General features: G+C 43.8%; 1 protein-coding gene across 2 annotated transcripts in view; it reads left to right on the plus strand.

Moving 5' to 3' along the window:
* The window catches only part of PPP6R2 (protein phosphatase 6 regulatory subunit 2), a 156,543-nt gene that overhangs the window by 86,559 nt on the left and 44,736 nt on the right, over positions 1–25,248 (plus strand). For both annotated transcript variants that reach the window (XM_044990735.1, XM_044990744.1), the window contains exons 7-16: positions 1,222–1,334; positions 7,370–7,483; positions 10,227–10,353; positions 11,121–11,273; positions 15,680–15,883; positions 17,477–17,541; positions 19,857–19,972; positions 21,297–21,382; positions 21,775–21,855; positions 24,057–24,154. In XM_044990735.1, coding sequence (XP_044846670.1) covers positions 1,222–1,334; positions 7,370–7,483; positions 10,227–10,353; positions 11,121–11,273; positions 15,680–15,883; positions 17,477–17,541; positions 19,857–19,972; positions 21,297–21,382; positions 21,775–21,855; positions 24,057–24,154 — 1,157 coding nt within the window. The remainder of the gene's footprint in view (positions 1–1,221; positions 1,335–7,369; positions 7,484–10,226; positions 10,354–11,120; positions 11,274–15,679; positions 15,884–17,476; positions 17,542–19,856; positions 19,973–21,296; positions 21,383–21,774; positions 21,856–24,056; positions 24,155–25,248) is intronic.

The following is a 25,248-nucleotide window of genomic DNA, read 5'->3' on the forward strand; positions in this document are numbered from 1 at the left end:
TCTGTATGGTATGAATTTAGATGGAATCCTTACAGTCGATGATGATTCAATGAGGTTTATTGAGAACATGCTACTTGGAGTATGGTATTGAAAGACTTCGACAACTGGCTAGTAGTGGTCTTTAGTTAATTTTTTAAGCCAAAAACAATGTTTTTGTTTTAATATCCTTCTAAAATCTACAAGATGCAATTATTTGAGCCTGTGCAAGAAAAGTGCCAAGTATTAGATTATACAGATAAAAAAAGACAGCTCAAATTTTTTTTCCCCAGCCATTTTCACATAACATATAATCTTGGTTTGGGAATTTAGCCCATTACATGAGTCCATCACACCTGGGTATCCTGATTGCAGTCACTGGTGCTGAAAGGTTAAGACCAGAAAACATTAGGGTAATTTTCCATCTCTATTTTAGCTAGGTGTATTTGATCTGGTTGTTCACCAACACATCACCACAGTTGTCAGCAGCAAAATGAATTCAGTGGTTGTATAATGATTTTCTTGTTATGCTGTTTGTGCTTTTACTGGAAGGGTCAAATTCTGATGTCATCACATTTGAAGTTACCTCTTTGTGAAAGTACATGGGAAACAGCTAGTTTGTGAACTTTGGTATCTTCAGCAATGTTATTGGATAGGTGAGGGTTACAGTACCAAGATGGCCATGGAGAGTGTCTAAATAAATGGCTTGGATTAGTAAACAGATAGCTATTATGACAGACAATCAAAAAAAATACAGCAACTAAAGGTTTGTAACACAAACCAGTGGTATTTAAGGAATTTTGTCAAAGAACTCTTTTGTGTTTCATATTTTTAAGGAAGTAAGAAATATTACTGAGTAGAGAGAAGCAAAGATGAAACATCTGCAGTAACAGTCTTGCCCTAAAAAGGAAAGAAGAAAAACCTCATTTTTAAATTTTAGTTTATTTTAACTTGTGAGTTAAAGAATCTAAAATCTTTCTGTTAATTATGTTGCTGATATGAACGATGCTATGAAGATATAAGCTTGGATTGAAAGCTAGTTAATTAAGGCAGAATATATCTGATCTTCCATGTTATCTTGGAGTACTGCTGGCTTTGAGCTGAGGGATTCTTGTTTGCTTAGTTCCATGGATTGCTGGCCACTGTTCTCTCTTCTGTTCCAACTGCATTACATTTTCTCTGACGGACATGATGAACCCAGCTGTGTAGTTAGTACTTAAATGTGACCTTTGACATTGTTTACAGAGGCAATCAAATGCTTCCCAGACCTTGTGTGATATCATAAGACTGAGCAGAGACCAGGGCAACCAGCTACAGGAGATATCTGAGCCTGATCCGCTTCTCACAGCACTGGAATCGTAAGTACATGTCAGAGGAGTATTACTAAACTAAAATGACTGTTGCTGGCAATGTTATTTCCTGACATGGCATGAACTGTGCAGTAAATAATCTCAGACCTTTGTCACACTCCTCACAATTGTTCTAACTAATGATATTTATTGTTGCTACATTATGGTAACACCCAAAGCCCCAGTCAAGCCTTACTGTACTTTTGCATTGTACAAAGACACAGGAAAACTTGGTCTCTGCCCTGAAAGTCTACACTAATAAAAAAGACACCACCGTTGAGAGTGACAAACAGAAGGGAACTGAGAAGAAAGTCATGGTAATAATATTCTCACCATAGTGTCTGACTACTTCATAGACTAATTTATTTACACAACTCCCCTGTGAGATTGAGGGGTGGTATTCCAATTTTACAGCTGGGGATCTGAGGCTCAGACAGTTTAAAGCCAAAACTCTCCATTAATTTTGGGTGCCAAACTTGAGACGTCTAGGGCTTGATTTTCAAGTGTACGTAGCATTTCTCTAGCATGCTGTATGTTCCAGGCACAGCTGCAATCAACACTTCTAGAGATCTGGCCCAAGTTGTCTCGTGAGGCACACTGAAAGTGAGAAAAACACAGTTAGTGGCCACCTGTGAACATTTTAGTTTGTGACTTGTCCAGTGTTGCATAGAAACTGTGGTAGGGGTCGGGATAGAATTCAATTCTCCAGGGTAGCATTCAGTTGCCTTATCCATGAGACCATCCTGTCTCTTCTTGCAATCCTCTCTGCATCCTTCTCTACACACCTTCCAATTTCTGTGACAAATGAGGTAGGGGTCCTACAGACAACAGCCTCCTTCACTACACAACCATTCCCAGAGCACAGTCCATGCTGTGCACTGAACTTGGAAGGAGCCCCATAGAAAAATATAAGCCCAGAGGGGCCAAATTGAGGTTGCACAGGCATCCTGAATTCTGGCATTTCCTCTGGGCGCTTGATTTTGCAACCTTAATACTGTTCTTTTAACATAAGTGATTTGTGTGTAATTTCCTAATTAATTGTATCAAACATTCTAAAAATATTCACTTCAGTTTTGAGACTAATCATGAGATTTTTTTTAGGCCAAAAGGAATTATTTTGTCAAGAAGGGGGTGGGGGAATAAAAAATAGGGTTTCACTGAATGAAGCTCATCTTTAAGTAGTGAAATGAAAAACAGGAGAGTTTAACTAGGGCTTGAAAATTCTACTCATTCACTTGTCTCATCAAGTGTAGGTAGCTTTCTTGGTGTGCGGAAGGATGCAGGTAATTCTGCAGAATCTAAGCTTTCAGTTTATACAGGAAAAAAAAAGTTGAGAACCTCTGTGCATTCCCATAAAGGATATAGCGCGCCAGTTGCTTAGCTGCAGAACTGCCTTGGTAAGCCAGGTCTGTTAGGAGGCACATGATAGATCTTACATGAGGTTGATGTTAGCACCCTAGTCCATATAAGGGCATCCATAACTTTAACTGCTTCAGTTCCTTTGCTGCTGCTGCAGGGAGCAAACTGAACTTTCCCTCATGCCCTCAGACTAGATCTTCTCTTAACCTAGCTTAATGTTTTCTTGTCAATCGTTAGTTTAGAGCATTATAGGACAGCTTCATTTATATAGCTTCCCTCATCCTGAGGGCCTTCAGTTCCTCGCCAGGACTGTGCTAGACTCTGAGTCTTGTATGGGCTTCAAGAGATGTGCCCTCTTGCCGGACGATCGTACCAGAAACGGACACCTACATCTGGTGCTCTCTATGTCTGGGCGAGACCCACTCGGTAACCCAGTGCATGGTTTGCTGTGTCTTCACTGCCTGTGCTAGAAGGGATTGATGCCTGAGGTTCCAGGCTCTAAATGCCTTCAGCCTGATATTCAGAGAGGCCCATCAAGGGTACCAAGACCAGCCTTCATGCCAAGGTACATTTGTCTGCTCTGGCTTCACCTCTGTGCTTTATCACAGGCTTGAGATCTGAATCTTTTTTGTCCACTACTGGGAGCAGATCCTTTACCTAGCACCATCTGACTCCACTGGTGCCAGTTTAATCTAAATAGGTACTGACACCACCTATTAAGGCCTCAGTAGCCTTTAGTGATGATATAGGAAGCACCGACCTTGGTGTCTGCTCCTTACTCGCACTGTTGCTCCTGGAACTGACTCTGGACTTGTCTTCCAATGCTAATGCCTCTGTTTTGGAACCAAAAGTCCACATGGATGCTCCTCCAGATAAAAGGAAGGAGAAGAAGAAGCACATCTTCCCACAAGAGGGGCTCAAGCAGAAGAAAAAGGAAGTGCCATCTCTCTCCTCCTTTGTGTTTTCTGACCTATGAGTTCTTTGAAGATGCTCAAATGGCACTGCTGCCACCTCCTTTCTATGCGAGATGTTTCTGGACTGACTAATTTAGACTCCTTGTTATTTTGGATCCAAAACCTTTAGTCTCTCTTTGCCCAAGGGGCATCCACTATTGAAGCTACTAGCCACCTGTCTGCATGCTTTTCCGTTGCTTCTCTTGGTACCTGGATAGACTTTCTCTGGTCTCAATCCAGAACCACCTCAGAATAGTTTCATCCCCTTCAGAAATTAAGCTGGAGGGTCCCCAACTTCGAGATTCCAGTCTTCTTCCCTCCTCTCAGATCAAGGCATCATGCAAGGCCCTCTTCACCTCCTTATGTGGCCCTTCTACAGGACTCCATGAAAGCCCTGCTGGAGGCTGTGAGAACAATTGCAGCATTAACCTCCCTCCTGATCCTGATACTACTTCTGGCACCATTGCCTCCCTCAGCACTGATCCCCTCATCAGTGCCTATTCCTCACTCAGCACCAACATAACCTTCCTTGCCAGCACCAGACCCCTCAGATCCGCAGAAAGGGTCTGCCTATTTTTGAGGAATGGAATGAGACTCCCTCAGAGAGACCATACAAATCCCCCTTGGAGGAACATTTAGATGGCACCTCAGCAGAATATTATATTAGTGCTTCATCTGTTTTCTCTCCTGACTAACAGAGAGAGTTTCACGCAGAGTCCACTCAACTTTATATAGAAGCTGTCAATCTCTGGAATTGATGCATCTGTCACCAGGTCACCCACTCAGCAGTGCACCTTCTGGGGGTGCAGAACATTCTCTGACTGCCTCAGCAGGCATTTCTCTAGAGACCATGAGTGGGAACTGCATGACTCGGCAGTGCAGAGCATCTTTCAATAATGGAGATTCTTGTTTGGGGATCTCTTTGTATCTTGAGAACAGCCTACTGTTCCTGAGTGGCAGAGGCCACAATTCCAGAGGAGATGCATTTCTAGTACAGCGTTTGGAACCACCGATGTACTCATTCCCATCCTTTCCTTTTTGCCCTGAGTCCTGAGAGAGTGCAAACAAGACGAAGTGTCAGTGATCCTAGTGGCTATTCAGGTTCACTAGCTTTCTCCAGATGTCCTCACACCTTGACCCAGGACAAGGGCAAGATCCTCTGTCCCAATCCAGTATCTCTCCAGCTAGCAGCTTTGTATTTGCATGGACACTGAGCTTAGAAAGGGCTTGCTCAGTGGCCATACCATTCATCATTAGCAATAGCAGAAAAGACTCCAGGAGAAAATGAAATGGAAAACATTCTGTACCTGGTGCCAGCATCGTTGGATACCGCCAGAAAGTTCCAAAATCCCTTCTTCTTCTCACTACCTCCTATCTCTAAATATTTCAGAGCTGTCCCTCAGCACCATGCAAGTACACTTGGTAGCTATTAATGTTTTTCACTCTCCAGTGGACAATCATTCAGTCTTTGCCCATCTGACTACAGTAAGATTTCAGGAGGGGCTTGTCACAATCTTTCTTCAGTGCTGAAATCTACTGTGATGTGGGACCTCACTTCAGTCCTTTCAGCACGAACAAATCTCCCATTCGAGCCTTTAGCTTCATGTATCTTCACTCATCTGTGAAGGTTGCCTTTCTGGCTGTAGTGATTGCAAGCAGAAAAGCAGGTGAGCTGGGGCTCTTATGGCAGACCTTCCCTATATGGTCTTCCATGAGGATAACATTTCGTTGAGGTTACATCCAAAGTCGATTCCTAAAGTAATCTTGGAATTCCATCTGAGCCAGGTCATCCATCTACCCATCTTCTATTCAAAACCCTATGCCTCCATATAATACAGGAAGCTACACTCTTTGGATGTCCGTCGAGCATTGGCATTCTGCCCGCAGAGGACAAAGGCCTTCAGGAAATCTCCCAAACTATTTGTATCTTTCACCAACCTATGAGAAGGGGAATCTCAGACTGCATCCTGGTTTGTTATGAGTTAACGGTGACCGCTCCCACAAGGTGTTAAAGCCCACTTGATCAGAATCCAGGCTGCATCAGTAGCTCCCTTCTGGAGATCTGTGGCACAGCCACATATAGCTCTGTGCATAACCTTTGTGAGACAGTACACCGTGGTACAAGATTCTACAACAGATGCATCCTTTGGGAGAATGGTCATCTATTCTGTGGAACAGCAGGGCCCCTTGCACCGTCCTCCTCCTCAGTGAATACTGCTTATGAGTCATCGCAAGTGGAATACACACAGGGACCATCACTTGAAGAAGCAAAAGAGATAACTGGAGTTCTTCCAGATGTGTACATAGTTGTAGTCCACTATCCACCTTCCTCCTCTGCTCTGGATCCTTATTGTAAAGTTATTTGGGATAGAGAAGGAACTAGAGAGGTGATTGGTCCTCAGTGGTCCTTTATACCCTTGGTTTGGAGCATGAGGAGAAGGATGCAGGCCTAGACAACGGACACACTGCTAGTGAAAAATCTTCCTGTCTCAGGTGCATGGTGCACATGTGCACCACGAATGGAGTACACAGGGAATACCACACATCTCGGAGAGCTCCAGTGACTGTTCAGGGTAAATAACCTCTCTTTGTGAAAACCTGTGGAAACAGCAAGAGTTAGGGATTAATGACTGAAGTGCATAGACTTGGGAAGCATTGTTTGTAGCCCCACCTATGACTTAAAAAGTGGGAAAGCTCCTTTGTACTGGTTTTTGGAGGAATGTTCAAAACATATTTGTAGAAGCCACTTTGGAAAAAAAGATTTGAACACAGATGTGGAAATAGAGATTGCATCCAAATCATTATGGATGAATGAGAGAGTGCACAGTGCCAACCAGAACCTTGTCTTGATGCTGTCTTTTGTTTATTGTACACATTAGACTACAGTGACACGAAATGGGCAATCAAGGATTGCCTGTTTGCCACACGCTAGGCAGTAGAGATACTACTTGCCTACATTTGTGCTGATCAGTCCCTAAGCCTGAGTTGGAGAGTCACATCTGTGTATTTATAGTTTTTAAAGTGAGAGGTGACTGTTATGATGATCTAGCTTGACCTACAACACAAAACAGGCCACTAGCTTTCCACCATTGATTTGTGTACGTAGCCCAATAACCTGTGGTGGTGCTAGGGCATATTGCTTAGGAAGACTTTAAATCTTTACTTAAAGGCACCCCGAGGTGTAGATTTTACCACTTTTCTTGGTGATAATTTGTTCCAGTAGACAATTACCACCACTATTGAAAATGTGCATCTTATTTACAGTTTGAGCCCTACTGACTTCAGTTTCCAGTAATTTGATCTTCTTATGCCTTTGGCAGATAGATTAAAGTCCAGTAGTATTTGATATCTTCTCCATGGGATCTGTACAGGTACTTATAGACTGTGATCAAATTACCTTTTAACCTTTTCTTTGATAAGTTAAATAGATTGAGTGCATGGCAGTGGCCAGCTAGCAGCTCATAATGTAGAGGCATTCCTCTGCTCATGGGAGATAGAGCCACTTTTTGGTTTGGTGGTGTAAACCATAGATAAGCAGAGTCCTAGACCTGACATAGGTCCATCACTGGCATATCTGCCACTGAGAGGGGAGTTTCCCTAATCTGTCTTCCAAAGAATTGCTGTTTCTTTATTTCAGAAAGGGAGTGAGTAGTTTTAAAATTAAAACAATTAATTCTGCAAACTGTTTGTATCTCTAATGCCTTTCTTTAACTCCTGTGTGTCATTTAACAGGCAGGAATGCGTGGAACAGCTTTTGAAAAACATGTTTGATGGAGACCAGACTGAAAACTGCATAGTGAATGGAACTCAGATTTTATTAACGTTATTGGAGACAAGGCGCTCTGGGTAGGTTTACTTTCCTCAGCAAGGAAATGTTACAGCTCAAAATATAGTTTGACTCTGTTAAAAAAAAATAAGTATCTGACATACTTTCAGGGGCTGCCTAAAATAAATACAAGAAAAGCTGTTTTTAAATGCAATAGTTGTTCTTCCAGGTAGCATTTCAGGGTTGTAACCGTGTTGTGCTAGGGACAAACACATAGGAAAGCACATCTTTACACCAGAGAACTTACAATCTAAATAAAAACAAAAGGTGGGAGAAAGAGGTACAACATAAACATGCTTATGATGGGCACAAGGCTTTTTAGTTCCAATTCTTCATTTTAAATTTTTTTATGTTTTTTTATTTCTGTGTTTGTGGGGGCAAATGAGGGAGAATGGCAGGAGGGGGAAGAATAAACAGGAGCAAGGGAGTGGGAAAAAGGAAGACGTGGAAGAGAGGCATCAAGGGGGAGGTAGGGAGAATAAGAAAGGGGAACAAAAGGAAGAATGGAGGGGAGCATGGAGGGCCGGTAGTGGGGTAAGAAGAGCAGGGGATGAGACTTGGGCAAACAATCAACCAGCAAATAGAAAATAATATTCAAAGCTGAAATTGTAAAAATTGGGATGTGGACACCAAAGAGCCAGGGGCTGTGATGATCTGAAATGGCAGGACTCAAGGGCTCCTGCCTGGGTCTCTCCCATCTGTTGCATACAATAGGCAGAAGAATAATTCTTCAGACATCTGGACTGGGAGAATGCTATAACTAAGGGGAGGCACACTTCACTGTGTTTGTAGGCCAAGCTCATTGTATACACCAGGATCCTAGCATCCCTCCACAATCTCCCTGTGTGCCTCCAACCTCTATCCCCCATGCCAGTGGCTCTTTGCATCCTCATACCCTCCTCCCCCCATACAAGAGTCACCCATTCCCCTCATGTCAGGGCCTCCGGCACACCCCTGTTCCCCCATACTAGAGTAATCCATTCTCCCCCATGTCAGGGACTCTGTGTGTGCCCCTTCCCCAAATGCCTTTCCATTCTCCTTCCTTCCTCCCTCTCTCTCCTTCAGTCTGTCAGAGAGGGGTATTGTTATGCTGGAATATGCTAATTTCTGCCATCAGCAGGTTCTTTGGTCTGTAGAAAAATTAGAAGTGATTGAAACTGTGGCTGTGATAACCAGATGCCTTGGGCTCCATGCCCCCATTTGCCCCTTTTGGTTTTTCTGTTTTTTACCATAATCAATAGGGCTCTGATCATTCCCTGACAGTTTGATCAGATGAGGTGTTCAAAACTTATCATGTTACATCCAGACAGAAAATGCCACCAAGCTGAGTGCAAAGGCTTCACAAGGTCGGCCAATAACTCTCCAAACAATAAATGGGGACTGGAATCCTCGAAATGTAGAGCTGGAAGGAACCTCAAGAGGTGATCCTATGTAGCCATCTGCTGAGGCAGGACCAAGTAAACCTAGACCAGGGGTCTCAAACACGCAGATGCGGCCCGCAGAGTTATTTGCTGCAGCCCGCCAACCTCCCCTCACCCGCTGCCCTGCCTTCCCTCCAGTGCGCCGTGTCCCTGCTCCTCTGCCTACCTCCAGGCGCTTCCCACCACCAAACAACTGTTTGGCAGCGCTTAGCACTTTCCAGGATGGAGGGGGGAGGAGCAGGGAGCCACGTGCTCGGGGGAGGAGGCGGGGCAGGGATTTGAGGAAGGGGTTGGAATAGGGGCAGGAAAAGGGTGGGAAGAGGGGACAGGGGCGGGGCCTCATGAAAGGGGTGGAGTGGGGGGGGTAGAGTTGGGGGGCTTTTGTATCCTTATATGAAAAGGTATCATTTTTGTTGCTGTCCTCTGGACTGGTTCCAGTTTATCCACCTCTTTCCCAAAAGTGTGGTGCCCAGTTCTGAGTAGAGAGGACAATTACCTCCTTTGTCTTACATGCAACACTCCAGTTAATACACCCCAGAACGATAATAGCCCTTTTCACAACTACATCACTTTGTTGATTTGACTCCATTTGTGATTGACTAGAACCCCAGATCCTTTTCAGCAGAACTGCTTGTCTACCGGAAACTCCTTCCTGTTTGCTCAGAACAGACGGAAGGAAGTGTAGGTTTGCAAGGCCATTAGGAGGCTTACGAAGCAAGAATTCTTTTGTGGTTACGGCCCTGGCAGTGACTCGACATCTGGATTCAGTTTCCAGCTCTGCCACAGATTGCTTGTGGGAGCTCAGGGAAAATCACTTAATTTCTCCATGGCTCATTTCTTCATCTATAAAAGGAAGATAACGCTTCCCTGCTTCTCAAGGGTTCATTAATGTTTGTTGTGCATTCAGAAATACTCAAGTGATCAGGGCTATATCAGCTAGTGTATTTGTATTATTCTTGATAAACATGTCTTGAAGTTTTGTTATAGCGTTTAACAATTGTGTACAAGATTAACACTTCCAGATACATCTTCAATGCTTAAATATTTCAGAAATGTTAAACACAAGGACATATTTTAATTATTTTTCCTTTCTGTCCTTAGTATGATGAGTAAATAGTAATTTACTCTGTCATCACACTCTGCTTCATGGATTTGTATTTACATAGTATTTTAAACTTCAGCCAGCAGTAAACAGTTTCTCTTGGAAAATAGCTGTGGATTTGAAGAGGGAATGACAAGGCAGATAAGAGGGCTGGGATGGGTTTCTGATGAAGTCAAGCATGACTATTCTTGGTGGTTTTGTCCAAGTTTTGAATATTACATTTTACCTTTCTCCCTACAGAGTGGAGGGACTAATGGACTCATTCTCTCAGGGATTTGAAAGGTCTTACACTGTCAATAGCAGCATCTTACATGGTATTGAACCACGGCTAAAGGATTTTCACCAGCTTCTACTCAATCCCCCCAAGGTAAAGCACCTCAGCCCTTGCTGTGTTCACAGTAGCTGACAACATGCACATCAGAGGTTTTCTTTCCTCTCTGTGTAGGATCATTTACCTCCTGGATATTTTCAGTTTTGCTCACCTAAAAGCATCATGTACTAAAAAAACCCAAATCCTACAGTAAATTAACTTAAACCCTCAAAGAAAAATTCAGAGTTCAGTTTTAGACTTTAGATGTCTAGGTACCAAGTGGTGGGATTTGGCAGCTGAGTTGCTGTATTTGAGTAACATTAAGGATATTGTTTTATTGTAACTAGGGTTTTGGAGACGTGTGTGGGGAAAGGAAGCATTTCCAAATATAGCCTGTTGGAATTCATGAATGTTCTGAGTGGCATGCAAATCTGCTATTAATCCCAGGGGATAGTTAGATTATCAACAGATGGCTGTATCTCCCATAGGGCCGGACTTCTGTCCTGTCATGAGCCCTTTATAATAAAGATTTGTATTTACTCATTGGTGGTTGTAGCTTTCTGAAATTTGATATAGAAAATACTATCTGAATATTGTTAGTTTTGATTCAGAAGTTCTTTAATTTCACTTACTGTATTGTCCCTGGACATGACTCAGTGGGTAGAAGGAAAGGCTGATCTAAGTATCACACAGTTTCCTTAGCAGAGGAGGTTTACATGAAGCCTACTGAATGTAAAATCAGACTAATGTCTGATTAGAGTAATGACATTTTGACCTATGTAGAGATGGACTCAAAATCTGCTTCCTTTTTCTGTTTGTGGTAGAAAATGTCAATCCTGACTACAATTGGTGTCTTGGAGGAGCCACTGGGGAATGCTCGTCTTCATGGAGCTCGACTAATAGCGGCTCTGCTTCACACAAACACACCCAGTATTAACTATGAACTATGCAGACTCAATACCATGGATTTATTACTTGTGAGTAATACAGTGTGACATATTGTGGAAGAATATGCTATTTAAAGAGAGAACATTACCTGTGATCTGTACAGTACAAAGACAGATACACTGTATTTGATGTATGCCTGTTTGAGTGTGTAATTAATTGCTTAATCTCCTGACAGTAGGAATATCTATTCTCAAACTAGTCTTTATGATATAATTATAGTTGGTTAATGTGTTGAAACACACCTCAAACTTTCAAGATAGGAAGCAAGATAGAAAGTATAGTAAGAGGCCACCCTGGCTTAACCAGGAGATCTTCTCTTGCTTCTCATAAATCAGAGAAATATAGCCTAGACCAGGGGTTCTCAGGACAAATTTTTTGGGAGCCTGAGTGTGCTGCTCTCACACTTCCCCTAAAATACTTAATTAGCTTTAGGAAAAACAAATAAATATGCACATAGACACAGCCAAATCACTGTAATTTATTTATTGCTAGCTAGTAAGTCTGTTGTGAAAAATGATATTAACAAACATACAAGTATCGCTTTTCACAGCAGACTTACTCAGCCCTGGCAAGCCTGGGGACAAATTAAGCCCTGTATTAGGGCTCAGGGGAAGCAGCAGGGGCCAGGGACAGTGGGGGTTGGAGGGCTGGGGGAGTCAGTAGGGGGCTGGAGCCTAAAGTCCTTCGGCCAGAGCCTGAAACCCCAGAGCCTGGGGCCTGCCGCTGCACAGCCAGAGCCTGGAGCTGGAGCCTGAAGCCCCTCGGCCACAACCTGCTGCCCCACCACCCCAGAACTGAGGCCCAAAGCCTGATCCCCACCATCCCATGGAAAATGGGGAACTCACCAGCTGTCTGCTTCTCCAGCGTTTTGCCCAGGTGTCTCCAGAGGGGCACAGAGCCCAACCCCTGCTGGCGAGCCCAGCAATGAACACTGAGACCATGTCTATGCTGCCACTTTACAGCGCTGCAACTTTCTCGCTCGGGGTGTGAAAAAACACCCCCTTGAGTGCTGCAAGATTCAGTGCTGTAAAGTGGCAGTGTAGACAGTGCACCAGCGATGGTAGCTGTCTCCCCTCATGAAGGTGGTTTTTTTTTATAGTGCTGGTAGAGCTCTCTCCCCGTGCTGGTGCGGCAACGCTTTAATGTTGCTAGTGAAGACATGCCCTAAGGCTCTGGCTACACTGGCACTTGAATGACAAAACTTTTATCTTTCAGAGGTATTAATCGCCCCCCGAAAGACAAACGTTTTGCTGCGACAAGTGCCAGCGTGAACAGTGCGTGAACACAAACGCTGCTCGTTGGGGATGGAAGTTTTTTGTCAGCCGGAGAGCTGACAAACAGCTGCTACACTGCATGACTTTTAGTGGCACGGCTGTAGCGACGCAGCCATGTAGCTAAAAGCGGTGTAGTGTAGACATAGCCTAAAGTGGTGCATTCAGGAGCAACAGGGAGGTGGAGGGGCCACTATTTTGCCACCCTACCCCCATCACATCCCAGAAGTCTGTAGCCACAAGAAACCCCCTGGTGGCCGCATGCAGTCATGGTGGCCACATTTGAGAAACGCTGGCCTGGACGAATCTACCATGAGGTGGGTGCCCATGTGGCTGGAAAACCGTACTCAGGGAGTACTTATCAGTGGTTCACAATCAAGCTGGAAGGGCATGTTGAATGGGATCCTGCAGGGATCTGTCTTGGGTTCAGTTCTATTTAGTATCTTCATAAATGATTTGGATAATGTCATAGAGATTACACTTACAAAGTTTGCAGATGATACCAAGCTGGGAGGAGTTGCAAGCACTTTGGAGGACAGGATTAAAACTCAAAATGATCTTGACAAGCCGGAGAAATGGTCTGAATTAAATAGGATGAAATTCAATAAGGACAAATGCAAAGTACTAAACTTAGGAAGGAATAGTCAATTGCAGAAATACAAAATGGGAAATGACTGCCTAGGAGAGAGTGCTGCAGAAAAGGATCTGGGGGTTTTATTGCATCACAAACTAAATATAAGCCAACAATGTAATATTGTCACAAAAAAGCAAATATCCTTCTGGGATGTATTAACAGAAACGTTATGAGCAAGATAAGAAAAGTAATTCTTCTACTCTACTCAGCATTGATAAGGCCTCAACTGGAATATTGTGTCCAGTTCTGAGTACTACACTTGAGGAAAGATGGGGACTAATCGGAGAAAGTCCAGTGGAGAGCCACAAAAATTATTAAAGGTCTAGAAAACATGATCTACAAAGAAAGATTGAAAAAATTGAGTTTGTTTAGTCTGGAGAAGAGAAGACTGAGGGGGCACATAACAGTCTTCAGGTACATAAAAAGTTGTTATAAAGAGGAGGGTGATAAATTGTTGTCCTTATCCACTGAGGACAGCACAAAAAATAATGGGCTTAAATTGCACCACTGGAGATTTTGGTCAGACATTAGGAAAAGCTTCCCAACTATAAGGGTAGTTAAACACTGGCACAAATTACCCAGGGAGCTTGTGGAATCTCCGTCAGTGGAGTTTTTTGAGAACAGATTAGACAAACGCCTGTCAGCGATGCTCTAGATAATAGTGGGCACTGGACTAGGTGACCTATCAATGTCCCTTCCAGTCCTATGTCGCTATGATTCTGTGAGTCTTTCAACATTAACTGTTAAAGTAACTTAGCAGAATGTCTGCAAAATAGCCTAGTTACATATTGTGAAGGCTCAGATGTTTAATGGGACGGACTCCAGATCTCCAAGAACAGATTTTTTTACCCTCTGCTCATCCTTACCCTGGGGTACAAACCAAATAAACTCCACAATAACTAAGAGAATGGCTTAGGAAAAATTATTTCTGATGTTTTCTGAGTGGCACAGTTAAGTTATTGTCAGTGATTATTTTTTATCATAGCCAACCAAGCCATAGGGTAGAGAATATATCTTAATTTAGTTGTGCTATGAGTCAGTTATATTTGTGTATGATTTAAAGGAACTAGAGTGCATTATGTTTGGTTATAACTTATGTGTTGGAAGAGTTTGTTGTGGAGGTGAGATATCTGTGAGTACATTTTAGTGTAATGCTGTTTAGATGTTATACTCCTGGGGGAATTCTGTGCCAAATAATAAAAAATTATGCGCACAATGTTTTAAAATTCTGCAAAATTCTTAATATTTTGTCAAAATAACACAATATAATCACACCAGTTTCAATTATTTTGGTTATTTATTTCAAAATACTTGTTAGCAAGTGTGTCTGTTACAATAAAGACAAAAAAAAAGATTCAGGAATTTTTATTTGACAAATGGACTCTGCATATTACTAGGCATATTAATACAGAACTTTGAATAATTCATTTAAACTACAATCCAGAATTGTATTTCCCACACCCTGCAGATGCAGGGTAAAAGCTTGGGGGAGTCGGGGTAACGGAGGAGTTGAGAGAGAGGGATGGAGCCTGGGAGTGAACTGGAGGGTTGTTGGGTGTAGGTGGGAGAAGTATGGAACAGTTTATTTTGGAGGAGTCGGGGAGGGATTGTTAGGGATTTGGGGAGCCTCCCTCATGCAGACCCTGGCTGACCCTGAGCCTCTCCCATTCAGTCAGGCACGTCTGCCCTTATCCCCACACTCCCCATCCCCATGTGGTCCTGCACCCCTCTACTCCCTGTCCCCATATGGCCCTGGCGCCCCATCCCATTCATCTCCTGGCTCAATGCTGTCACCCCCTAGCTCCTGAGCCCACGCCCCTGTCTATTGCCCCCCCACTAGCCCTTCTGAACCCCAGTCTGTGACCCCCCCAAGCAGCCCTGTGTGCCCCACTCTGCCTCCTACCCTGGCTCCACCGGCAGGCTGCTGTGATAAACACAGATTGCTGCTACCTGTTACTGCCGGTCAGCCGGCTGTTCTGGCACCACTGCAGCGCTTCTTGGGTTGAATGTATTTTCTGCAGGGGAAATTTTTTTTTTTCTGTTCCGGACATGAATTCTGTGCGTGTGCAGTGGCACAGAATTCCCCCAGGAGTAATGCTGTTAAGGCATGTGAATTAAGGTTGTCTTAACTGTTGATTTCCTTGATTTTTAGTGATTATCTTGGTGGAATTAGCACTTGAGCAAATATAACCCTTATGGTAACAAAGTTTTTGTTTGGGGGAATTAGATTACACTTCTGCAGTCTCGAGAGGCCTCAGTTTTTGGAGTGAAGCCTGCATCGAAACCAGGCTGCACCATTATAGCACAGACTGTCTTATGTTGAGCGTAGTACCTTACTCCACCAGTGATTCCTCTGATCGAAGTTTCACTGTCTTGCCCTCGGAATATGCTCTGTAAATTGGGCTGACTGACAGTATGCTTCCACTTTGTCCCTCTTGTTGTTGAGAGAGAGAGAGAGAGAGAGAGTGTGTGTGATATCTGATCAGACGTGTCCTAAGTGGATTTTTTTCTATCCTTTATTTTGTTCCAGGACTTATTTTTTAAATACACATGGAATAACTTTTTGCACTTCCAAGTGGAACTGTGCATAGCAGCTATTCTCTCGCACTCTGTGCACGAAGGGAAATCAGCAACAAATGATCTGGAAAATAAAGAGGAGGTGCTGAATGGGAATGTGACCACAGAGAACTTGAAGACTCCAGACCACAGTCCAGAGAATATTATGGTGACACATGTAAGTCTAGTCATGTCACTTGAGAGCTTTAGATCAGGGGTCTCAAACATGTGGCCTGCGGGCTGCATGAGGCCTGCAAGGTTATTTTCTGTGGCCTGCAAGTTCCTCGCGGCCCCCCCGCCCTTCTCCAGCGTTTACCTAGTGCGACTCTGGCCCGGCACGCACTGGGGGCAGGGCAGGCTCCCTGCCTGCGTGCTCTGCCCCCGCGCTGCTCTGGGAAGCGGAAAGAACGTGGGGGAAAAGAGGTGCAGGGGTGTGTGTTGATGATGCTTCAGGCACTGCCTCCAGCAGCTCCCATTGGCTGCGGTTCCCCGTTCCCGGCCAATGGGAGATGCTGGGGGCGGTGCCTGAAGCAACAGCAACACCCCCACCCCACCGTGCCCTTGCTCCCCCATGCTCCAGCCACTTCCTGGAGTGGAATGGCATGGGGGCAGGTCAGGCAGGCAGGGAGCCTGCCCTGCCCATGGTGTGCGCCGGGCCAGAGCCCGTCCCCCGAGCCCCTCCTGCAGTCGAACCTCCTGCCCTGAGCCCCTTGCCGCACCCTGCACCCGACCCCCTGCCGCACCCCTCCTGCACCCCTACCCACTGCCCTGAGCCCCCTGCCGCACCCCTCCTGCACCCTGACCCCCTGCCGCACCCCTCATCCCTCCTGCACCCCACACCCCAACTCCCTGCCCTGAGCCCCTGCCACACCCCACACCCCTCCTGCACCCCCTGGGGGCAGGGAGGGGGTGGAGTTGGGGTGGGGATTTCAGGGAAGGGGTTGGAATGGAGGCAGGGAAGAGGTGGGGCGGGGCCTCATGGAAGGGGTGGAGTGGGGCCGAGGGTGGCTGGGGGGAGGTATCAGTAATGCAGCCCTCAGGCCAATGTACTTGTCCTCATGTGGCCCTTGTAGTCATTTGAGTTTGAGACCCCTGCTTTAGATGGATGGATTCAGCACGGGTCCTGGTTAACAAGAGAGTAGCCTGACAAACTGCTCAAGAAGAGAGGGTAATGCTTATCAAGGTTTCTAGACATTGCTTTGGTCTTCCAGTTCTGATTGGAAATGTACTTGCCTTTGTACAGATGATTTATTCTTTCAACTAAAGAGGAAAAATATCACCCGTCTTCATGAGTTTAGAGATCATTTTTCCTTTTAGTAAAGATGCATAGACACTTTGGACCAAAAAACAATCATCGTCATTACAGATTCCCAACTCTTTCTGTGCCTGTGCTTCTAATGCTGAGAATATTCTGTGCTGTTGTCTTAAAACCATGATAGCTCTCTTCATTAATATTATGATGAACCCTCTAAGGGTAAAGTGAAGAATCTTACACGAATCACTCTCTCTCCCCTCCTCTAAGAGAAGGGAAATTCTGTGACATAGAGGAAGATCGAACCACTTAAGGAAAACTTGAGAGGATTGCTGGACCTTTTTAGCGTTCTTGTGCAGTTTGTTCTGTCAAGATGAATCCATTTAAAATTTGTCTTAAAGTAATTTTAAGTGATAAAAGGTGTAAAGAGATTAATGAAAGTGATCCCTGGTCTAATATATGCCGCAGGAGTTCCTTTAGCCAGTGTCTGAAATGTTCTCGCTATCTTTCCCTCTCTAGTTGTTCCAGAAGTGCTGCCTGTTGCAAAGGATATTGGATGCCTGGGAAGTCAATGACAAAATACAGTAAGGGTGTTTTTGATTGTATGGAGGGCCCAGTTTGAGGGCTGCAAATTTTGACTATTGTGTTGAATATTCTTTCAATTATTTGGACAATAGAGAAGTTTGCTAATGTGCTAGAAAATCAGAATGCAGATTGTTCAGATGTTAAAAATCAAATACATACCCGGTAAACACATACATAGACCCTTGTGGACATGTAAGAGCCTCACAGTGCTCCAACACACACTTCATTCTTGGTTTCCCAAAGAACATCACATAGCACATCAGCTTGCCTTTTTCTTTTTTTTTTTAAATAACCTATGTACTGTTCCCCCCACTTTTGGGAGAAGAATGTCTGGGAAACCCTATTTGAGATTAGATTCCTTGTGTAATTTTCTAACTCTGGAAGCTATTCAGGGAATGTGGTGATTGGTATGAAATACGACTCTAAAAATAAAGAAAATAGATTGATGTGAAAGAAAATGATCTGGGCTTCCATTTCCTTGCTTGCCTAAACATTTTGCTGCTATTTATAGAACTTTACAGCTTCAACCTGCTGTAGAGGCAATTTGCTAATTTCTCTTGACAGTCCCCCTGCATTGTAGGTAATGCACTGACAACCATAGTTGTGTCTGTCCATATTATTTGAATTTTGTTTTATAGACTTAAATGAATGGGGGTGATGAAACTTACTCGGAGTGTCACAGCTAATACAAGGTAGAACAGATTGTTTAGCCTAAGTAGTTAACACACATTTCAAGGTGAAGTGGCCCATTAACACCTCTTCCTTTCCTCCTTATGACTTGTCTCTCTCACCAACAGAAGCTTGTCCAATAAAAGATATTACCTCACCCACCTTGCCTCTCTGTCATCTCTGTTTGGGCCTTGACTTCTGTCACTCTTTGAGATTCAGGAGACACTTGTGGAGCTCTTGATTTAGCTCATAATTAATGCTCGAATTTTTAGGCACGACTTCATGTTGTTAAAAGGAACATCCTGACTAGGGGGTTTGTATAAAGCCTATCACCTTATTATCTAATACTGAATTTTACAGTAACATCATGAGCAAAACAGGGGAGTCCTGCGACTGGTGTTATGCAGGTCAGTCTGGATGATCAAGGTGTGTTCCCTTCTGGCCCTAAAATCAATCAGTCTATGAAAACTCCAAAGCATTTATGGTGAATTGACATTAGAACAGCAAACCATCACAAAATTAACTTTTGATATATTCCAGTTACTCCAAAATATAAAGTGAAAAGTTTTACGTGTCACTGAAGTACTACTGTATGCTTTTATCATCAACATCTCCTCCAGCAGCTCAGATAAAAGAGGTGGTTTTCTTTTTACAGTATTTTGTCTAGGGTTCAGTAGTGGGTGACATGGAGACTTCTTTTCCATTGTGTTTCTATGATGTTTTTAATGTGCTTTGGTTTGGACCAGACTCCACAATATTCAGCAGGGCTGCCTGTGTCAACCTTGCGCACAGTTAGAGCTGCACAAGTAATATATGACTCAAGCCAGAATATTTGATGAGATATTCTGTAATGTGAATGAAGGGTTGAAATGAATAATTAGGTTACTTGTTTGAGTTCTAGCCATTCTTTTGCTTGTCAGCACCTGCCAGTTTGAAAGTAGATCTTCTATATTAGCTGAGTAGTTCTGATCTGAGCTATGTAAGTGCCACCTGCTGACCTGCCATCAAAGCTAATATATTTTGATTCTTGAGACACTTCTGTCCTTTTCTGCATAGTGTGGGTAGGAGGATTGGCTCAGCCATTTCACTCACTGATTGATTTTGAGATTGACACTTTCCTTGGATAGCATTGGAGCAACAAAAATACAGGGGCAATGTGTCTTAGTTATTATTTCACTTAATTTTGATTTTTTTTTAAATTCTCTTTGAGGGAAATATGTCATCGTAGATTAGGATCTCTCTTGTTCTGTCTTACCTTCAACTACAATGCCAGTGCTTTTTAAATACAGCAATGATTCAAATCTTTCTCTGTTGCTGTGTCTTTGTTTAAGGGAAGTGATGATTAAAAAATGATCTAGTTCTGTGCTAGTATCTCATAGCTGCTTTTATAGATGACTAGTATACCCGGTGCAATGGGAGTTCTCTCTTCCCTTCTCACTATCTGACCGAGACAATATGAACTGGTTCCTCTGTTGTGAGACAGCACATCCCCTTCAGCCTGTTCTGTGTTGATGCAGCATCTTTACATCTGCTACACTGTAGTAATTACTGTTTACACACGTTAAATTGTGGCAGCAGCAGGTGAATCTTAAGAATTTGTTGATGAGTGTTTTGTTGAACTGGTACTGACTGTTGCTGTTTTCAGGGCAGAAGGTGGAATGAGGAGAGGGAATATGGGCCACCTTACCCGAATAGCCAATGCTGTGGTACAGAATATGGAGAAGGGCCCCATGCAGACCCAGATCAGTGAATTCATTAAAGGTACATGGTCCTAGTCCCTGTTCCATCACATGTTTTTCTGATTGAATAGCTCTTTCTGAAACACTTTATTTTGCCTTGTTTTACATGCTCGTAAGAGTTCATTTTACAGTTTTAAAAAAAAGATTTCTGGCTGAATGTTTATATTTGATTCTTAATGAGGCTTTTGGCCACATTCTGCTCTCTCTTACATGCACATTGAAGTCTGTGGGATTGTATCTGCATAACCATGTGCAGAGTTTGACTCGTTTTGTCCTACCGAATGCCTTGTTCAGCAGGAGGTTGTCTGTTTTTGCAGTACCTTAAATTTACAGGGGAGAATGGGGCCCTGTCCCAGGAAGCTGATCAAGAAATGACAATAAATAAAGTGTGGGTGTTGGGGCTTAAGAGGTGTTATGTGAGAATGTGGTTTCCATTAGTAAATTATCACTAAGATTTGATTCTCTGAGAGATGTACAGGGGCAGATGAAGTTCTTCTGACCCCACTTGACTTTGGCCTACAGTTTGAGAACCACTGTGTAGCCCACTTAACCCTTTGTCTAGGAGAAGATAAGGATACCCAATTAAGTATGTTAATTGAAAACACATTGGTGCAGATGGGAGGAATCTTGTTAGCAACTTGAGAAGTTGCATTGGGCAAGAATTTGTAAGCGTTGTCTTCTAGTTTGCATGGCCATTTAGGGGCTACACTGGCTGAGGAATTTGCCTTATTTCTATTCTCTTTAGCTCTCTAACCTGGTTCATTGCATTGGAGAATAGCATGTTAAACACTGAGCAAGGCCCAGAACTGAGGTGGTACATTATAATGCATGGGCAGAACTAGTAGTTACAGTACATAGTATCCAGGGAATATGAAATGGCATGAGTTAACTTTGCTTTGGAAGTCCTTAGGGCTGGAATCTCTCCACGCTCTGATATCCATCTCAGCCAATGCCCTCTGAGCTCTTAAATGACACCTCAAATGTACCCCTCTTCCTCAGTTGTGTGTATTTCCAGTCTTGGCCCCATATTTTTGTTTTGTCTTCTGTTTGCTTTGTTGGATTCTCGATTGACTTTCAGTGTTTTGGGTCATAGGAATGTGTTTAATCTTTTTAAATATCACCATGTTTTTGTTGTACAAGTGCTGAGGGATTAAAAACATGTTATATAAAATATTGCATCAGGTATTGAGATGCATATACCCTAGAACACTGTTCCTTACTCGTCTGGGGCTCTGAACATTGTTTAATATATGGGAGAGAGTGAGACTGATGTGTTCCATTGACTGGCACTGGTTCTTTGTTCCTTGAGCTATGAGGTAACTATGGTGGTGACCCATTTGTTACAGAGCTACCTGAGGATTGCAGAGGGAGGTGGGAGAGCTTTGTAGAAGAGACATTGAGAGAGACAAACCGGAAGAATACAGTGGATTTGGTAAGGACAGTACTAAATGCTTCTGCATATTTCAGATGGGCCTGCTGCTTTCTGGCACCTGTTTTATTTGACAATTGTCAGTTTTATATGACTTTTTCTGTGATATTTTTCCTTGATCCTACAGCGGGTAAACAGGGGCCAGAGCAGGAAGTTATAGTTAACCTCTCCTCTATAGTGCTGAATGTGAGGGATTTCTCTCTGACCTAGCGGCAATACTGCTGTAGCTTGGTAACCTCTCTGATGTCTATTGTGTCTCATGATGTTGGGCTCTGAAGGAAAATAATTCCTACTAGATCGCTTTGGTCTCTGGCTGTCACAGATTTTTAACAGGGCAAGATTATACTGTGACCTCTCTTGGTTTTCCCTGACATTCATTTTGATTTTTGTTTCAGGTGAGCACCCACCATCTGCATTCTTCCAGTGAGGACGAGGACATTGAGAGCGCTTTCCCCAATGAACTCTCCCTCCAACAGGTGACAGACTAAGTGCTTCGTACTGTTGCCAAGAAGCACACTACATCTGGCTTCATCTTTAATCCTTCTCACTATGGTGCAGCTTCCTGACTTCTTACCAGGGTCTAACGCTGCTTGTGTGTCTGTCTAATCCATTAACAGTAGAGATGTTTTTACAGGAAGGGAAGAACAATTTGCCCAGTATTTGAACTTTCTCACCCTAAAGTTTTTGTGTCTGGTGGAAAATATCACTCACTCACTGCAACAGAGGGTAGAGCTGACCATTGGTGAAGACTGCTCTTCTGCTGGAGCTGCCCATGGGGAAGCCAGAATTTTGTTAGAAAGAGGCAGTGTGACCCATTAGGTTGAGTACTGGATTGGGAGACCTGGATTCTCTTCCCAGCTCTCCAGCAGCTCTGCGGTATGAACAGAAGAACATAAGAAAGGCCGTACCGGGTCAGACCAAAGGTCCATCTAGCCCAGTATCTGTCTACCGACAGTGGCCAATGCCAGGTGCCCCTGAGGAGTGAACCTAACAGGCAATGATCAAGTGATCTCTCTCCTGCCATCCATCTCCATCCTCTGACGAACAGAGGCTAGGGACACCATTCTTACCCATCCTGGCTAATAGCCATTGATGGACTTAGCCACCATGAATTTATCCAGTCCCCTTTTAAACATTGTTATAGTCCTAGCCTTCACAACCTCCTCAGGTAAGGAGTTCCACAAGTTGACTGTGCGCTGCGTGAAGAAGAACTTCCTTTTATTTGTTTTAAACCTGCTGCCTATTCATTTCATTTGGTGACCCCTAGTTCTTGTATTATGGGAATAAGTAAATAACTTTTCCTTATCCACTTTCTCAACATCACTCATGATTTTATATATCTCTCTGTGCCTTAGGTTCCTCAGCTTTAAAATGGGGATATAGTGATACTTAGCTCTTTTGTAAAGCTCATTGAGATCTATGGGTTAAAATGGTATTATTTATAAAGGAAAGGGAAGGCAATTGCATAGGTATTCTCTTATAAAATGAGAGAGCCAAATGAATGGGTGAATTTTGCTTTCTTGTGTCTGGAGGCAAATGTTTGAAATTTCCTAATGGTTAGTGGTAGAGCCAGGTTGGACAGCAGCAGGGCTGGATTAACTCATCATTGGGCCCCAGGCAGACATACACTACAGGTCCCTACCTATGCTGATGGAGGTGTGGCCGGGCCTAATATGGATGAACAGTGTTGTGACCTGGTGCACGGAGTCACAGCACCACTCAGGTTTGGCCTGCCTGTGCTTCCATCTAGTGAGCAGGGCCCTGAGTAGTGGCAGGATGAGCAGCTGGTCCTGGCGGATCTGTAGTATGGCAACCCTGACCACAGTGAGTGTACTGCAGGGCGGGCCCACTCCCCCTCCAATGAATTTTGGCCCTAGGTGCCTAGTTTGCCTGTATATAAATCTGGCCCTCGTCATCAGGAGCACTCTGAGGGCTGCTGAAAGGTGTATTTGCATAGTGATTGTTAGGTGAGAGTAGAATGGGAGGAGAAGTGTCTCTAGACTCATGAGGAAAGTAGAGTCGGAGTTTAGGAAAGGGCAGAGCAGATTAGATCCAGCAAAGACATTTTAGGTAGTTCAGTTTTAGCTAGTCGTATAAAACCAGGTGTGGGCATTGTAGGGACACCCTTAACCTGAAATCTAGTGAGGTCCAAAAACTGAGTTTCAGGTTACTTACCCCTTCACCTGAGTCCCCCAGCCAAATTCTGTGGTTTTGCAAAAACACTTTTCTTTTCACTCCAGTGTTTTTCTTTCCCTAGTTGCTATGTTAAAGCCCCCCATAAAAACAAGGGAAATTAACTGACTTCTCTCTACAAGGGAAATGGGAATTTCCCCCTTGCATTGGTGGGATGGCAGTTTCAGCAGCCGTGCTAACAGGACTTCAGTATATTTGAGGGTCAGAAAAACAGGTGTTTGCTGGCTACTGCAGCAAAGTCCTAACAAACAATAGTGGTGGAGATGCCTGGCCTGGAAAATTGAACTATTATTATTATATAGTTAAGTTTATTATAGTAGTGCCTAAGGGCCAACCAAGAATGGGGCCCCGTTGTGCTAGGCGGCAAACAAACTCAGAGGCGTAGAGCATGGGTGGGATAGGCTTGATTAGCAGCAGCATCTTGTAATGTTTATTTTAAACTCCTTGAATTGCCTTATAACCAGTCTCTGGTTGCATCCCTCAGGCATTCTCAGAGTACCAAATCCAACAGATGACAGCCAACTTTGTGGATCAGTTTGGCTTCAATGACGAAGAGTTTGCAGACCAGGATGACAATATCAAGTGAGTTCAATTTTCCAGTTTTGTCATGTCTACAGTTGAAGATTGGCAGTCAGATGAAGTCCCCGAGGAAATCTTCATCTTCCTCATGTAGAAGGAAGCATGCAAGTGATAAGGCAATTCCAAAAACCATTAAGAAGGGAGAGGTGGATGGATTTCATGTTACAGAATCTTAGGGTACGTCTACACTGCCTCCCCCCAAATAATAATAATAAAAAAAATTATCCAGCGCTTGGTGGTGAATCTCAGAACCTGGGCTTGTGCTCGCAGCCTCAATCTACAAGGCTAAAAGTAACGGCATAGACGTTCTTGCTTGGGCTCTGAAGTGCCGGGGGTCTAAGAGCCCAGCCTGAAGGTCTACATGGCAATTTTATAGCCCTGCAAGGCCAAGTCTGCTGACCCAGGCCAGCCATAGGTGTTTTATTGCAGTGTAAACAAACCCCCACAGCATGAGTTCACTGCAAATCAATAGAGTTTGAACCCTGGGTCCTGACTTAAGTCAGGCTTGGACTCTCCACCCCGTGGGGTCCTGCGACCAGGGTCTGAGCCCTCGGTTTGTGTGAGTTGTAACTAGAAGGGGGGTGGGGGGGATAGGCTATGCCTGAGTTTGAACCCGGGGCTTACACTGCACTGCAGACATACCCTAAGTGATAATGACTGTGCCGCTGTTACATAAGAGATGCTAATCTCATTAAAAACACCTCCGCATCCCCATCTCCCAAGATTATCACCACCCTTATAGGTTTCTGTCATTAAAAATAAATTATAACATCTTATAACTGTATTTCATATAGCGTTAAAAAGTAAGAGGGCTCCTTCCATTTTGTGAGACTTAATTTGAAATAGAAAAATGCTAGAGGCTGATGGACATAGTGACATGGTGATCAGTGGAAAGGGGCAGTTTTTGGCCCGGAAAGCTCTCTGATAGCAGAATGACTCTTTGAGTCTTTTGCAGCTCCTGTTAAATCTGAGTTATTGGGAAGTTCATTGTTTGTTCTCTTCATGGCAGAGCTTAAGTCACTACCAGGTCCTGAGTAAAATAACTGTTTTCAAATTGCTATTTCATGTTGTATGCCAGCTTCAGATGAGTTTGTACT

This window comes from Mauremys mutica, chromosome 1 (genome assembly GCF_020497125.1).
Source record: "Mauremys mutica isolate MM-2020 ecotype Southern chromosome 1, ASM2049712v1, whole genome shotgun sequence".
NCBI lineage: Eukaryota > Metazoa > Chordata > Testudines > Geoemydidae > Mauremys > Mauremys mutica.